Source organism: Balaenoptera borealis, assembly GCF_965194805.1.
Source record: "Balaenoptera borealis genome assembly, chromosome: 1".
Classification (NCBI taxonomy): domain Eukaryota; kingdom Metazoa; phylum Chordata; class Mammalia; order Artiodactyla; family Balaenopteridae; genus Balaenoptera; species Balaenoptera borealis.
Window position 1 is genome coordinate 54,958,205 of NC_138860.1, and position 18,430 is coordinate 54,976,634.

The 18,430-nt window shown below is 34.1% G+C and overlaps 1 protein-coding gene across 4 annotated transcripts in view; it reads left to right on the forward strand.

The window, feature by feature from the left end:
• COP1 (COP1 E3 ubiquitin ligase) overlaps positions 1 to 18,430 on the forward strand; it is a 268,642-nt gene that overhangs the window by 133,485 nt on the left and 116,727 nt on the right. For all 4 annotated transcript variants that reach the window (XM_082385646.1, XM_082385645.1, XM_082385644.1 and 1 more), the window contains one exon: positions 17,866 to 18,009. In XM_082385646.1, the coding sequence (XP_082241772.1) occupies positions 17,866 to 18,009 (144 nt within the window). The remainder of the gene's footprint in view (positions 1 to 17,865; positions 18,010 to 18,430) is intronic.

Consider the following 18,430-nt stretch of genomic DNA (forward strand, 5'->3'; position numbering starts at 1 on the left):
TGAGGGAGTTGACTAAAGAGGGAGTTCACTTTAGGCTATGACTTTCAGGTTCCTGGAGGTATTTGAAGTGGTTCTTTTAAGTTTTTTCTTCTGAATTTCTATAGATTATTATTTCTCTGCTTGATTTTTAAGATAGGAAGTGCCATTAATATACTTTCTGCTATTACTTCATTGTGTTCAAAATCCTGTCTTTGTAATGTCTTGCTAAAGTTTGTGGTAGAAGTAGTAATTGTTGTTAAAGGCTGGCTATCATTGTACTTGCTTAAGTTTAGGGGGAAGATAAAGCTTGGTTTGCAACTCCTCTGGATAAAATATGTGGAGGAGAAATAAGGGAATATAATTATTCACACGTGTTGAATGATATAGACTACCTCTATAGGGGAAGGCCTTTGTAAATCTTTATAGGAAAACTACTAATTTGGAATGGGGACAAAGAAGACCAATTTGAATGAGTGAAGTCTCATGTAGTTTAAAAAAATAATTTTATTTATTTCAGCTATCTAGCCTAATTAGCAGTAGTTTCAATTCATCCTTTTAAAATGAGATGTAATGAGAACTTATGAAATTTTTTAGCATTTTGTGTGGCACACTGTAACTACTAAGTAAATGTTAGGCAATATTCTTACTGTTTCAGATTTACTAACATGCCTAAGGACAATGGTTCTCAAACTTTGGTAGGCCTCAGATATAGCTGGAGGGCTTGTTAAAACACAGGTTGCTGGGCCCACTCCCAGAGTTTCTGATTCAGTAGTCTGTGCTGGGGCCAAGAATTTCTAACATTCTCAGGAGATACTGATGCTGCTGGTCTGAGAAGGCACTTTGGGGACACTGTCTTAGGTTAAGAGCTTTACAAAGAAGGTATTTACTTCCAGTAGAAGAAATTTACTTCTAATAGGAAATATTTATCATTTTAATTTTTTAGGAGAGGACCATCATTATTTACTTTTTATAGATTATGAATCAAAGAAAATAAGATTAAAAAAAACCCCATTTAGTCTGTAGTTTCCTAACCAATAAGTTGTCATAGTGTGCTGTGAATGGGTTGCATTTGTACCAAGACATTTATTCCTTCTGTTCTTGGAACAGTTGAGTGAGGGCTGGGTTGGAGAACCAGCTTATAATCAACTGTCCTAAGGACAGAGGGGATTAATCACATGTTTAACTTAATTTGTTTTGTCTGCTGCACAGTGATAGGGAAACTCTAGCTTAGAGAACCAAGAACAAATAAAGTATCTTATTTTCTCTCCAAGTTGTTGTAGTAATTTTTGGTGAACGAAGTTTATAGTGAAAATTGGGATTGAGGTCTTTAACATATAAAATATTGATATTTCATGTTAATAATTAACCTGCAAAGCTGAGTTCTTAAAAGAAAGCCTACTTTTACTCTTGCTGGAGGACCATCTCACTTTGATATAGAAGTGAGTCACTGGGCTGCCAGTAAGTAGGGTACACATTTTGGGGGGTTGAGAGGGAAGTTTTGAACCTTTTAAAATTTGAAAAAAATATGTTCTTAAATGTAATCTTTTTATTCACTCTTTCTTACACTTTTGACTTAATCAGGAGGTTATGTAGGGGAGGAAAAATCCTTTTCCATCTACCTTTCTGAGGTTTTGGCTGGGATCCCTATAACAAAAGACAGATTAACAAAAGAAAAACAGAAGTTTATTAATATATATATTTCATATATACATGAGAGAAACGCAGGGAAATGAGTAACTCAGGTGGCTTAGAACTCTGGCTTATATTGCATCTTACAAACAACAATAATCTGTAGAATAAAGACAGGACAGAGAAAAGCAGTTTTAGGCTTCCAAGGACAGCAAGCTGTGGGAAGGTAAATATACAGAGGGAACTAGTTTGTTTGCAGATTCCTCTAGTGCCATCTGTGGGCTGGTAAGAGTCTAGAGTGTCCAGTAAAGAGCATTTATACCCTGCTTTTAGGCAGAAAGAGGGGAAGGATGGAGAGAGCTTTTTCTTCATTTGCTGCTTTTTGGTTGCCTTCAGCTCAAAATAATTTTTATGTCAAAGAGGCATATTTGGGGGTGACATATTCTGGTTTCCTTCAAATAAAATCAAAGTCTCTGTCCATCTTGTCACTAGTGTGAATTTAGTAGGACTGCAGTTAACCGCAACTTAGAAATAATTGTGATATCAGTATACAGAAAACATTCTGGTGAAGTGTTTTATAATATAAATATTTGACAAAGGCAACTTCAGTGTACCATTATTTGCCTTAGATGTGGTAATTTGCCTATATATTGCTAACATCAGACATTTAAAACTTAGGTAAGAATGGCTGTTACTCTAAGAGCAGTTGTACACGTGTACCATTTTGATTTTTTCCCCTTTATCTGAGTTAAATGTACTGTTCGTAATAGTTTCATATTATGCTCACACTTCACCTATACAGAATTTAACCTCTGGCAGTCTCATATGGCTGAAACGTAGTCAGTAACCAAGGCTGAAATGAAAAATAAAAAGGCTTTAGAACAAAATAAATGCTATTAAATTAATGACTAAAGCTCATACATTCACAAATGGCCAGCTTCTTGGATTACTTCATGTCTATTGACTTTTTTATATACAACCCCTGTAATCTTAGTTGTCTGGTTTGTGTCTCTTCAAATTATAAAGGGAGGGGAAATTTCAATAGATAGGTTCAATGACAGCAGCAAGAAGTGATAGCTACTAGCTTGACAAAGGGAAGAAACGATGAAACTGCAAATAGGAGCTAAAAAATAAAGCAGTTTGTTTCCATTTAATATGAGGTCAAGTGGTTTGCCGTATCTTAATAGACTCAGATCACTGAGATGTAATAGAGTGAGTGTGGTGACTAATGTCAGTAGGGCTGTTCACCTTATTATGCTCAGTGTGTTCATATAAAGATAGTAAGGAATATATTACATTTGACAGATTACACTCATAGGGAATCAAAAGTTGGTTCTGAAATGTATTTAACTAATATTTACTGGGCACATACTCTTGTCTTAGAGCAATAGACATATATGTCTATAGACAGTGTCCAGAAAATACTATTCTATTATCCTTTAAAAATAATTTTAAATGTAAATACTGCCATTGGTTAAATGTATTATGAAAAAATTCATATTTCTTTGTAATTACTTTAAAAATTTTGGTATTTGTAAGTTTCAAGCTTTGTACTGGTTTTGTTTATATAAAAGAAGACATTATGAATAAGAAAAATACTGACTTTTATACCTAGTACAGGAATCAGCAAACTATGGCCCATGGGACTCGAATTTGGTCCATCACCTATTTTTGAATGGCCCATGAACTAAGCATGGTTTTTATATTTTTAATTGGTTGAAAAAAATCAAAAGAAAAATAATAACATAATGATGTACAGTAACATGACTTATAATAATGACATGAAATTTAAATTTCAGCGTCCATAAGTAAAGTTTTGTTGGAACACAATCATGCTCATTCCTTTACATATTGCCTATGGCCGATTTTGAACTGCAACAGCAGAGTTGAGTCATTTCAGTAGAGACCTGCACAGCTTCTCTGACCCTTTTACAGAACAGGTTTGCTGACTCCTGACCTCGTAGATTTGCTGAGGCTCTAAGGACATACTACTACATTTGATTAAAGTTCTGTCATATTTGGGGGGCCTTAGTGTGTCTATGAAAAAAAAAAAGGGTTTGTATCAGATTTTCTGATCTCTTAGTGATGACTGGCTATTTTATATGCTTCATCATTACTTAACACAAATGACCTATCACTCAGCCTGTCGTACGGTAAGCACTCCATCATTGGTTGAGTGATAACTACAGATTTTTAGTACTCTTTTAATTACAAATCCTGGTTTGTTCAGCGGAAAGTTTCCTATGTGTCTTTTAAAAATTATTTATCAAGTGGAGCTGAAAAATGCCTTGAAATAAGACAAAAGCTTGCACTATGATTAGCTATATCATACTGATCTTGAAACACGGATGCTTTTCTACCACTAATGGTTTTTGTGTTTACATTCTTTCTCTTACCTTTTCCTCTCCCACATTAATAGGTAATTTTTGTTGATAGCATCTAAAATTATAAAACACTGTTCTTTGATCCATCCTTGAGAGGGCTTAATCTGTTGTTCTATTATTTACATAACTTAAGTTTAATAAATGCAGAATCACAAATTGGGTAGTTTTAAGAATCACCCTTGTTGAGGTACAATTTACATACAATAAAGTGTTAAGTTTTAATTTTGGCAATTGTATAAACCACAATCAAAATACAGAACATTTCCAAAAATTTTATTTCCTGCCACTTTGCCTTTAATTCTCCAGACTCCTGTCCCAGGCCACTGGTTATCTGCTTTCTGTCATCATAGAATAGTTTAGTCATTCTGGAGTTTCTTATAAATGGAACCATACAGAATGTACTCTTGTGTGTCTAGCTTTTTTAGCTCAGCGTGTTTTGAGATTCATCCATGTTTTCTGCATCAGTAGTTAGTTAGTTAATTATTTAGCAATATTACATTTAATGAATATTCCACAATTTGTTTATCCTTCATGTGTTGATGGACATTTGAGTTATTTCTAATTTTTGACTATTATGAATAAAGCTGCTATGAATATTCACATACAAGTCATTTGGATATTCACATTCATATTTATTTCTCTTGGGATTGAAATTGCTGGGTTGTATGATTAGTTTGTGCTTAACATTTTAAGAAACTGCCAAACTGGTTTCCAACGTGATTGAGTTATTTTAACATTCCAGTCAGCAATGTAAGAGAGTTCCATTTGTCCCAAATCCTCAGTAACTCCTGGCATTGTCAATCTTTTTATTTGTGTGTATATAGTGATATTGCCTTGTTATTTTACTATATGTTTCCCATACGACTAATGCTTTTTAATTTGCATATTGGCCATTTGTATATCTTTTATGAAACATCTATTCAAATCTTTTGCCCATTATTTAAAAATCAGGCCCTTAATATCATTGAATGGTGAGAATTTTTTATGTATTCTAGATATCAGAAATATGTATTGATAGTATTTGCTCTGAGTCTGTGGCTTGCCTTTTTATTAATGGTGTCTTTCAAATAACATAAGTATTTAATTTTTATGAATTCCAGGTCATCAGTTTTTTAAAATGATTTAAGCTCTTTCCTTCAGAAATGTTCACCTGTCCCAAATTGTGAAGATTTTCCTCCTTTTTTTCTTCTATAATTTTAATAGTTTTAGCTTTCACATTTAAGTCCATAATCCATTTCAAGTTAATTTTTTTTTAATTAATTAATCTATTTATTTATTTTTGGCTTGTTGGGTCTCTGTTGCCGCGCACGGGCTTTCTCTAGTTGCAGCAGTGGGGGCTATTCTTCGTTGCAGTGCGTGGGCTTCTCTTGTTGCAGAGCACGGGCTCTAGGCACATGGGCTTCAATAGTTGTGGCACGCGGGATCAGTAGTTGTGGCTCGTGGGCTCTAGAGCGCAGGCTCAGTTGTGGTGCACGGGCTTAGTTGCTCCACGGCATGTGGGATCTTCCTGGATCAGGGCTTGAACCCATGTTCCCTGCATTGGCAGGCAGATTCTTAACCACTGCACCACCAGGGAAGTCCCCAAATTAATTTTTATTAGATTGTGAAGTAAGGGTTGGAGTTCAGTTTTTCCCCCAATATGGATATCCACTTGTTCCAAGCATTATTTGTTTAAAAGATGAATTTCCCATTGGCTTCTATGTTTAAAATCAATTGAGCCAGATATGTATGAATGTACTTTTTGACTCTCTGTTCTATTGTATTGACCTATATGTCTGCTCTTAGACTGGTACCACACTCTGTTGATTATTGTAGTTTTATAATAAGCCTTTAAATCAGGTAATGCAAATCCTACAACTTTGATACTCTTTTTCATAGTTGTGTTTGCTATTCTAAATTCTTTGCATTTCTGTAAATATTTTAGAACAAGAGCTCTCCCCCCCGCTCTCTCTCTCTCTCTTTTTCTGCTGTGATGGTTTGAAAGGATTAATCTAGTAAGAGTCAAATTTTCTCTATTACATTTTTCTTCAGTGGTTTTGTCTACTTGTTTCTATAAGAAATATGAGATGAGTTTCTGATTTTATTAAAGTCTGTCTGGCTAACTGATATTTTGGGGACACACTTTTTTTTTTTTTTTTTTTTTTTTTAATGGAAGGTTTTCAATGGCTTTTTTTTTTTAATTTTTTATTTATTTATTTATTTATTTTTTTTTAATTTTTTTATTTTGGCTGTGTTGGGTCTTCGTTTCTGTGCGAGGGCTTTCTCCAGTTGTGGCAAGCGGGGGCCACTCTTCATCGCGGTGCACGGGCCTCTCACTATCGCGGCCCCTCCTGTTGCAGAGCACAGGCTCCAGACGCGTAGGCCCAGTAATTCTGGCTCACGGGCCTAGCCGCTCCGCGGCATGTGGGATCCTCCCAGACCAGGGCTCGAACCCATGTCCCCTGCATTGGCAGGCAGACCCTCAACCACTGCGCCACCAGGGAAGCCCCGGGACACACTTTTATATATTCATTATGAAATTTTTTCTAGATTGTACATTTTCACTTCAGATTAGCCCTCTGTAGCATTAAATAGTTTCTTTTTATCATAGTTATATTGTTTTGTGATGAAGTATCACAGCAGTGACATTAATGATTTAATATTGTAACCTCATTGGTTGCTTGTAAATGCTACCCAAGGATACAGAACTGAAAAGTTAGATGTATCTTCTACTTCAATTTCAAAAGTAAAGAATTGGAACTTTTACTTGCATATCGTTCCCTCCACTTTACTAAATATAGACACATTCCAAAAAGGACAAAATGTCATAGTAGCTTTGGGGACAACAGATATTTTGTTTTTTAACTATTGTTTTTTTCTCTAGTAGATGTTTTTATAAAATCTTTCTGTTAATCTTTGCTTCATAAGTTATTTTCAGTTTTCCAAAGTTCTCTAATAAACACCATCTATCATAGGATATTGTTATACTGTGCACAGAAAGGTGTTTTAGGACAGATGAAGAGTCTACAACTAAGTTAATTTAAGTGGGTATAAAGTATAACTTGCTGTAGACTTAGATGAGAAAAATTTGATAATCAGTATATTGATCTTAAAGTGCCTCAAGTTGCATCTTTAATTTTAAATGCTTTAGTAGAAAGACATTTTATCACAGTGTGAACACTTGGCATTCACGAAAGTGTTCCAGAATATATGTCAGATAGTGTACATATTTGTTTTAGCTATTCAGTGATAGCCAGAGGGGACAGAAAAATTAAAAATTTTTAAATAGTTGTTTTAAAGCAAGATCTTGTGGCTTTATATGGGATTAAAACTAAAACCAGCAGCTAATGAAAATAATCATACAAATATATACGTAGACTTTAAATGTGGCTTCGCTTTAGTGCCTACAGAATAAATTAAAGTGTATCCATTCATTCAAGACAGGGGTCAATAAATTAAGACCTGAAAGCCAATTCTTACTCACTGTCTAATTTTGTACAGCAACAAGCTAAGAATAGTTTATATATTTTTAACATGTTGAGAAAATATAAAGAATAATTTTTTGTGACGTGAAAATTATATGAAATTCAAGTTTCAACATCCATGAATAAAGTTTTATTTGAGCATTGACGCTCTTCTGAAATAAAATTAATAGATATTGCAACCTTATACACACATTAAGAAAATTATAGTGTCCTAACTGTAATATAAGGGAGAAATAAGAGGAAAATAATTTAAAATCTAATGTATATTTTAATACATAAATTTCTTGATATGACTGCATTAGACAGTATAATGGAGTCATCAGATACTTGAACCTACTTATAATAAATAAGTTTGGAACAGACAGTGAATATTAGAAATGCATGGCTAGTTTGTCTTTATATGTATAATGGGATTCATTTCTATGCTCAGATAATTATTTATAGGTTTTTCACTTACACAAGAATGAGTGGTAAAAATATCTTTGAATGTATATATTCTAAGATAATCAATGTAATCAATAGGACGGGAAGAGGGAAGGCAAAAATAATTTTGTCCTCTGTTCAGATTAGAGACTTAACAGATACATTGAATCCTTTATTTCTTTCTATTCATAAAGTCATAAAAATAGCCACTAGACAGAAATACTACAGTTCCCATTTATGAGAATAGCACACAGAAAGCAGAAAGAAATCAAATGGTGAAAGATATTTTTAAATTAAAAATGCAGTTGGGGACTTCTCTGGTGGTCCAGTGGGTAAGACTGCACGTTCCCAGTGCGAGGAGCCCAGGTTCAATCCCTGGTCAGGGAACTAGATTCCGCATGCATGCTGCAACTAAGAGTTCACATCCTGCAACTAAGAAGTCCTCATGCTGCAACAAAGATCCTGCATGCAGCAACTAAGACCCAACGCAGCATGCATAAATAAATAAATAAATAATCACAAAAGAGAAATAAAAGCAAACATGTCCTTGATAAATAAATGTAAATAGGCTAAACCTCCCATCAAAAGGGAAATACTTTCACATTAGATCATAATATGAAGCATAAATCTGTACTATATATAAGAGTTCCTAAAACTTGGAGCTGTGAATGTTGAAAAGTAAGGTTTAATTCAGGCTAGAAATCATTAAATCTCATTTTCTCTCCACAGCTCCCCATACCCCCCGCCCGCCCCAGCACTTCATAATGATCAAGATTCAGTCCATGATGAAGTTTAAGTAGTTGTAAATATCATTATGCATTGGAAAATTTCTTTGTTAACTGTAAGACAAAATAGAAACACTAGTTGTATGAGACTTTAAATCAGATCAGATCTTAGTTCATGACAGGCCAGACATTGAGTGGACTAAAAATAAAACTACAGAAGCCCTAAATAACATAACAAGTTAGAAGACATATACAAACATGTATAAAGAATATGACTTCTTTTAAAATGTCCATGGGACATTAAAAAATGTACAGAATGATATATCAAATGTCAAATTACAGAAAATAAAAATAGCAGAGACAGCATTCTCTGATCACAATACAGTAAGATGAGACATTTATAACTCAATAAGAAAACAAAAAAACCCACCACATAGAAATTTAAAAGCTATCTTGGCAACTCTAGAGTCAAAGTGGAAATGAAGCCACTTTGGTGAAGCTTTTATATATTTGAACCTATGGGATGCAGCTAAAAGTGCTCAGAATAAAATTTCTTGTTTTACGTTCTTAACTAATGAAGAAGAAAGTATGAAAATAAATTAAATATTTAACTGAAGATGTTAGAGAAAGAACAAAATAAACCTAAGTAAACTAGAAGGAAACTAATAAGGTAAATGTGAAAAAAATGAATGAATTATAAAAAAAAAATGATTTTCAATCAACAAGCTTTTTAAAAGAAATAAAAGATGCATGTTAGCCTAATCAAGTAAAAACTAGGAGAAACTTCAAGTACATGAAATAAGAATTGAAACTAAGGAAATAACTACAGGTACACTGAAAGAAAAAGTAATAAGGAACTACTTTGCTGAAATCTATTGCAAATAATCTTGGGTTCTTAAATGACAGAGATTATTTTGTAGGCAATGTAGATAATCTGACTGGCCGTAGAAGGGACAAAACTCCACACAGGCTAATTACAATGGGAAAATTAGGGAAAGTTGTCAAATAGAAAATAATAAACCTAACTGGCAATGGAGGAGATCTAAAAGAAGAAAAATTTTAAAATACTGCTGAGGAAGCAAAATTTGAACAAAGGAAAGATACAGGATATGCCTAAATGGAAAGGCTAAGCATCACAAAAATACTGTTTTCCTTAATTAGTGTATGAACTTAACATGATTGCCATGAAAATATCATATAGGATATATATTTTTTGTTTTTTGGAAATAAGTTGGTGTTAAAAATATAGTTACAAGATGCTTGGGAAAATTCTGAAGAAAACAGTTAATAAAAGGACACTAGTTCCTACAAGATGCTATAGCATATTATGATGAATCAATAATTAAAACTGTGTGGTACGAGTCCATGAACAGAGAATGTCTACAGTTATTCTTATAAGAACTTAGTTTATATGATATAAACTGCATTTCTAATAAATGGGGAAAAGAGATTATTCAGTAAATGGGGTTACTAGGTAGTGATGTGGGAAAATATAAATTTACATCTCTTCTCATAGTTTAAAATAAATTCCAGATGGAATGAATATTTAAATGAAAAAAAAGAAAAAGAAACCGGCAAAGTATTAGAAGAAAATACAGGATATAAGTTTTTTAAATCCTATGGAAAAAAATAAAGCAGAGGGAGATAATTCAGCAAAACAGGGGGTAGAGTGTAGAAAGCTGCAGTTTGAAACAGATTAGACCACTTCAGGGTCAGAGACTATCAGGTGCATTGGCCCTGAGGTGAGATTAGGTTTGGAATTTCCTAGGTTTACCATAAGGCCAGTGTAACTGGAACAAGGGAGAGGGGGAGGCAAATCACATACACGGTTTTATAATCACTTTGCCTTTTTCTTGAGACCAGGTAGGAAGCCATTAAATGATTTTGAACCAAAGGAATGTTGATTGGACCTGTTTGAAAATAGACTGTAAGGGTCAAGTATGGAAGCAAGGGTACCAAGAAGGAGCCTATTATGATAATACAGACATGAGATAATAGTAACTTGGATGAGAGTGGTGGCAGTGAGAAGTGGTTAGATTCTGTATGTATTTTGAAGGTTGCGCTGAAAGATTTGATGTTAAAGTTAATTAAAAGAGGGATGGGATTAGTTAATAAGATGAAGAAGATTTTGATGGGGAATTCAAAAACTCATTTTAGGACAGATTAAGACGCCTGTTACATTAAAATTGGAGCTGTCAAGTAGGCATGAACCACTAGTGCAGAGAGAGGTCTTGTATGTGAGATAAACATTTGATAGTCATTAGTGTATATATTTAAAGCCTCAAGATTAGATGCGATTCCCCAAAGAAGTCCATGGAGATTAAAAGGAGGTGAGGGACAAGGACTGAGCTCTGGGATACTTGAGTGTGAAAGTGGAGACAGGAGGAGGAATGAACAATGCATACTGTGATGGAGCTGCCAGTGAGGTGGGAGAAAAGTCAACTCTGTTGAGGAGGACGGAGTGATCATCTAAGTCAGGTGTTGCTGATATTCAAGTAAGATAAGAACTCAGACTTGACTGTTAGATTTAGCAAACTGAAGGTCATTGTTGACCTTGATACAGCATTTTCAGTGGTGGAGATGAAAACTTCATTCCAGTGGGTTAAAGGGAAAGGGAGGAGAGGAATTGGAATCGGTGAGTATGGACAACTCTTTTGGTAAATTTCTGCAATCAGAAAGGAAAGGAATAGGATGGTAGCTAAACAGAATTAAGGTTGTAAGAGATGTTTTGTTTGTGTTTCACTTAAAGGAAGAAAACATATTGAAAGGCTTATGGGAAAGATCCAGGAGAATGGAAGAAATTAATGATACAGGAGAGAGGTGGAGAATTGAGGAAGCAATCCTAGAGTAGGCAAGCAAAGCTGGGATCTAGTGTACAAGTAGACGTGTTGGTCAGATCTAGGAGCGTGGATCCTTCACTCAACGACCAGAGGATGTGATGGTGGTAGCCTTTGGAAATTACCTTCTCATTCTTTTTTTTGTTTGTTTTTGATAAACTAGAGAGCAAAATAATCTGTTGAGAGTGATTAGGAGGAAAGAGATATGGGAAATTTAAGAAGAATGAAGAAAGTATGTACCTTTCTTTTAAGCAAATGGGAAAATATATGAGACAAGGGAAATTTACCATAAACCTAGGCAGTGTTAGAGCTCCACCTGAGGATGGTGATCATGCATTTAAAATGTGATGGGAGAACATGTTTTTTCTCTAGCCATGTTCAACTGTGCCAGTTCAAGCGTAGAGTGAGTAGAGAGCTAGATTTAACTAGGGTTAGAGTTTTGCCAAAGAAGTTAGGTATAAGAAATAAGAGAATTAAAAATGGTAAAGGAGTACAGAGTTATATGTGAGGGAGTCCTAATTATTGGCTACATAACTTGTGGTGGGCAAAGAAAAAGTGAATATGGAAGGCATGGAGGGACAGTGGTGATAAAATCAGTGAATTTTTAGGTCCCCATGGGCTTAAAGGCCTGAAGGATTGTTGGAGCCAGCGAGTTAGCTGGAACAAATGGAAGTGGTTGTCAGAAAGCCGTGTGTCATAAATTGAAATTATGGAGGGAATGAAGTTATTGGTAATCAAAAAGTCTAGGATATGATCATGGTTGTGTGAGATGGAAGTGAGCAGAATAAAAGATCTTTGGAGAAGAGAAAGTCAAGAAACTGATAGACTAGAGTATTAGAATAATCATCTATGTGATTATTGAAATGATTAAGAATTATGACAAGGGTAGATTTGGAGAGAGTGATATTGAGCTGAAAGTTAAAATTTCCAAGAACTCATGGATTGGTAGAAGGAGTAACAAGGATCAAATTGCATGATATAAGTTACAGGAGATTTTGAGCCTGGGAGGTTTTAGGGAGGAGGGAGAATGGCTGGAAGAAGCTGTGCATAGCAAGGAGGACACTGACTTTATCTCCAAGTCTATTTGGACATGGAACGTGAGAGGGCTTTAGGGGAATCGGCATTTTCAGGGAGGAGCTGGGTTTCAGTTAGATTTAGAAAATAAATGGAACATTCAGAGACGAAATTGCAATGATTAGTGGTGTTAATCTGGATGGAGAAAGGTTTAGCTTTATTTAACTATATTAAAAAGCATGTGATTTTTGACCTAGCACTTCATAATCCAGGTATATTTAAGGATATTCTTGCATATGTGAAAAATGACACACATAGAAGGGTATTTATTTTATTGCAGCATTGTTTAACAGTGAAAGACTAGATAGTAAATGTTCCTTGCTAGACTGGTTAAATAATTTATGATATACCCATATGTTGGAATTCTGTACAACCACTGGGGGAAAAATGAGGTAGCCCTAATATGTACTGATGTGACATGATTGTCAAGATACTATTAGGGGTTGGGGGAAGAGGGTGATGTGCAAATCAGTATGTACAATATCATCCAATGTGTTTAATTAAAAAAAAGAATATGAATACACATATGCTTATTCATGCATAGGGTAACTCTAGCAGGATGCACAAACTGTAACTATTAATTGTCTCTAGGGAGGCCAGTCGGGTGCTTATTTGGCAAGATTGGGAGGGAGACTTGCTTTTCTCTGTATGCTTTTTGAACCATTGCCTATACATATATGTATTTTTAAAAATAAAATAAGTTTTAAGAAAAGATTCAAGCCAGGTTGTGAAGGATCTTCGGTAATGGAATTTGGATTTTTCATGGTAGTAAATGAAGATAATTATGTGAATAGAGCTGTGTTTTAGGAAATGTTACCTAATATCAGTCCTTCAAATGGATTAGAAAAGATAAAAGTCAGGACTGGCAGACTTGTAAGGAGGCTATTGCAATAGTCCAGGTTTGTGTTAATGCATCTTTCTGCAAATTTCTCAAATGTGTTTTGTTATAACGTCCTGGTTTTCCATCAGCTAGGTCAGTGTTTGGCACATAGCAGGCACGCTGGTTATTTGATGGATGAGAATATTCAAGCATCATACATTTTCTTCCAGTGGGCCTTCATAATCATTGACTCTTGAATTCCTCTGGCATGTTTTGTTCTTATCATTTGGCATTTGCTTATTTTAATAATAATAATAATAAATTTTTCCCACTAACTATAAACCCTGTGAGGCTACTTTGCTCTTTTTTTCTCCCTCCATTTAAATTGTTGCACAGGATGAATTATGATATGTCATTACTATCACATATAAAATGTAGTAGGTACCATTATTTTATGTTATTATTACTGTTTATCTTGCCTTTGTGTGTGTTCCTTGAAGACTAGCCCTTTTGTTCTCATTAAAATGCGAGTTTTGCATAGTGATTGAGAGCATAGACTCTGAAACTAGATGACTTGACTTAGAATTATCCAGTGAACTTTGAGCGAATTACTTAACGTTAGTATACCTCAGTTTCCTTATCTATACAGTAGAGATTTGAAGATTAAATATATTTTATGTAAAGTGCTTAAAACAATGCTTGACACATAGTGTTAATTATGTTATGGAAGTTTTCGCCGTTACTATTGATTTGGAAGAAAGTCAGTTGAATAACCTCAGTTCTTATGTACTTTACCTGTGTTTGTGTTCCTTAAAGTTCTGCTCTTTTCATTAAAAAGGCCATTTCTGAACCTTTCTTTGTTTCCTTGAAATTATAGCAGCCCCTGTCTCTTGGGGCACACTAACATGGTAATTAATTGGACCTTTAACAACTTTGTTCACTTTACATTTTCTTTTTTTTATTATTTATTTTTTATTTCATTCTATTTTTTACATTTATTTTTGGCTGCATCGGGTCTTAGTTGCGGCACGCGGGCTCTTCCTTGCGGCGCTCGGCTTCCCTCTAGTTGTGGCATGTGGGCTTCTTTCTAGTTGTGGCACGCAGGCTCCAGAGTGTGCAGACTCAGTAGTTGCAGCGTGCGGGCTCCAGTGCACGTGGGCTCTGTAGTTGTGGCACACAGGCTTAGTTGCCCTGCGGCATGTGGGATCTTAGTTCCCTGACCAGGGATCGAACCTGTGTCCCCTGTATTGGAAGGCGGATTCTTAATCACTGGACCGCCAGGGAAGTCCCCACTTTACATTTTCTTTTGATAAATTGGATTCTAGTGTTCAGGGTTATTAATTCACCTTGTTCACTAATACATGTTTTATAATTACAAAAAAATATGACAGTGAGAATACTGACAAAATTCCCTTCTTGAGGTATTGCCGTCTTTACATTGCTTTATGCTACACTGTACTAGATGTATGCATTAATCAGGTGTCCTGTGTGGCCTGTTGCCTTGATGCTTAATCACGTGACTGATGGCCCTTTTGACAAAGAATACAGCCAGTTTCCCACAGCTGAATTACATTTTACAGCTGCTTAAATAAATCACTTTTTAAAAACAGTTGAAACAATCCAAGTGTGAAAGACAAATGCACTTTATTTTCATGTTTAATTAAGTCCCCATTCATATAATTTTTCAAAATGTTTATTTTTTAAATTTAAAAAGTTCTATGAAAATGAATTTATTATTACAATTAACTTTCATAAACCACTTGTTTTATTACTGGTGATAGTGGATAGCAGAAATGAATTTTGTATAACAAGACTTCTTACAGTTCTTTTTTGAATTTCATTGCACAAGCAAGTATGTTTTAATTTGTTTACCTTTTATTTCATTTTTATTTCAGCCTAACTAATCATTGTTTATTATTTTTGTTTGTTTTATCAGATTTCATAAATTAAAACAGTTGAAATACTGTATTGTGAAATAAAAACCCATCTATTTTGGATTAGCTCTCTGTACCTGAAAACTACATTATTCTTTTGAGTTATTCCATGATCTGTTTCTAGAGTCTAACTTTGTTTTCTTTGGGAACAAATATGATTAAATCTGTGTGAGGTTGGGAACAAATGATTCATGTTTGGAAGAACTTAAATTCTGAGTCTTAATTACGTGGAAGTACTTGCATTTTTTTTTTTTAAAGGAAGCTGTTTGTCTTCTTTTTCCTTTTAACCAGAATTTACTAGAAATAATACTATTCTTTATACTTTTTGATCAGTATTTCTATTAAAATCTTGTTTTTAAACTACAGAGAACCTCAATATCGTAGAATATTAAAAAAGGATACTATCTAGGTCCTTGTAATACTAACATATTAAGAAGAAAACATAACCAGAATGTAAGAAAACGATAGCAGTAAAGTCAAAACAAAAAGTTAATTTTTTAGTATGAGAGTTAATAATGATCTGATATAGCTAAAAAGTAACCTTTGTTGAAAAAAGAGAGCTGTGTTGAATAACGGGGTAGCAAAGGAAGAAATAATAGACTCAATTACTTATTTAATATCATCAAATCCATTCCTTTGACAGCATTTTAATTTATATGCCAGTTTTCTTCCTGCAGTATCTTTTGACTTTTATTTTAATAAGTTAGTGTTTAAACTTTTTTTGTATTAAAAACAAATAATTTGGAAGTGACATGTTGACTTTTACTGGTACAACATTTGGAATGTTTTTGACTTATTAGCCATGCATGTTTGTAGGAGGAGGAAAAGTATTTAGAGATAACATAACTGGTATTCCCTTGAAGTCTCAGCCATAACAAAATTTCCTAAGTTAAGGATAGGATTTCAGTTCTGATAACTCTGTCCTTTGACAGACACAGTAATATTTCTCCTTCCGTGGCGTGAGGCTGTGAGTATAAATTGAGTTGGGATAGATGAATAGTTGCCATCGATACAGTTATGTTGGATTAGAGTCTGCAGGGCAGATGACATTAGCTGAGACAGCAGTTCAGCTGAAATTGTTGTACAGATAAATCTGTTGTATTACTACATAGTCATACTGTATTGGAGGGAGCATTTGCTGAATTGTGCAATAGTCAATGACATTTAATCAAATTCCTTTAAAAAATTTATATAATTAAGGAAGGATTTAAAGCTATAATGAAAACTGAGCATTTAAAAGTATATTTTTATGGGAAGTATTCTTAATGTGTCCTTATTTTCCTTATTCATTATCAGCTTAGCAAAGATTCTTACTATATTATTAACTAACCATATATTTTTTGGTAAAAGGATATCACAGTTAATCTATGCAGAAAAGTATGTCATGTAGGTATTTATATGCATTTACTAAATGCTTGAAATATGCAGAGTACTAGCATATCATTTTAGCCACTTACAAGATGCTTTGGCCAAGTTACCTCAACTCTAGTCCTCAGTTTTCTCATATGTAAAATGTGGATAAATTAATACCTAGCTCATAGGGTTATGATGAGAATTAAATGAGTTAATATGTGCAGTGGTTATAGTTAGTGAGTGGTCAATGAATGTTTATTATTATTATATAATTAGTTGAAGATCAATAAGAATTCTTATGTATTCTCTAATTTTATGAATAAGCTTCTAGAAAGATACTTAGCTCATTGAGAAATAATGTATGTGATGATTCATTTTACTCTTAATTCCATTAGGTCACTTAGTATTCTTGCTGATTATGTAACAACTTTTTTAGGACTCCAAGTTGAGGTCTATAAAGGTGAATAAAGCCTTGTGCTCTGCTTTGAAGTAGCTTATTTTGAAACTTGTATTAAAAAGTCAGAGAGGGGTGAATTTCCTAAGTAACTTAAATTGGAGAGATTTTTAGTTTTTCCCTTGTTTGTTTGTGGTTCATAAATCAGAGAGATCATATTTGATTGGGAGATTAGAAATGGATTGGGGGAAACATAATGATTATTCAAAGATTCCATTCTTATGTGTATTTTATCCTTTTGTTATCACCTCTTCCTTAATTGCTTCAGTAATTCAGCTTGTGTACTCATTTATTTATTAAAATAACTTTAAAAATTGTGAAATCCTATCATCCCCATTGTATGGTAGGAAGGGAAATAGCTAGAATTTATGAAAAGATTTATTGGCAATTCTCTTTTGACGTATTTTTAATATACCAAACTATTGAATCTTCCCTCACTACTTTTACAGTATAACTTGTTAGCCTTGACAGTTGGGTATGTTGTAATATGGTTACTAAAGCCAAGTTGAAAAACATGTCAAGTTACTAGGAACACAAGAACCGTCTATGGTTCAGAATTGTGTAGCTGTGCACAGTTCTCCACCACTTGTAATTTTATATGCCTTGATAATGACTTAATCTGGACAAAAGGCCTAGTACAATTTGAGGTCATTTCAAGTAGATCTATTATCCTTGTAGACAGAATCACTTTAGAAATAGAAAAAAACAAATTCTGAAATGTTGTCACTGTAAACATCACAAGGGTAGGTAGATAGTCTTACTGACCCACATATGTACTTTTTCCCTTAGTATTGAATTTGACCGGGATTGTGACTACTTTGCAATTGCTGGGGTTACAAAGAAGATTAAAGTCTATGAATATGGCACAGTCATTCAGGATGCGGTGGATATTCATTACCCTGAAAATGAAATGACCTGCAATTCCAAAATCAGGTATTTACATTATTTCCTTGGCATAATGCAGTGTGTATATAACAGTTAGTATCTATAATTAGTATGAGATTGTTATGGTACCTTTTCGTGAGACTCCTTACTCATTCATGGTGAACACTTTAATTGTGTACAGAGGATACGTCAGAATATCTTTTTTATAGACATGGGTTGATTTTTCCCTGTGGGGGTTAGTAGTTAGTGTTTTTCTGTTTGCCAAATGAAAATCCTCTTTCTTTCACTTAATGAAATAAAGGTCTTTATTGTAGATGGCCTTTCATGGAGTATTGAATGAAGGATTACTGTAGCCCAATGAATAGTGTCTCAGAGTCAAGATATTTTCCTCTAGCATGCGTATATCTAAACATTATAATTGTTTACAGTTTTAAGAATTCTTTTCAGAAGAACATTTTGCTTCTTTTCA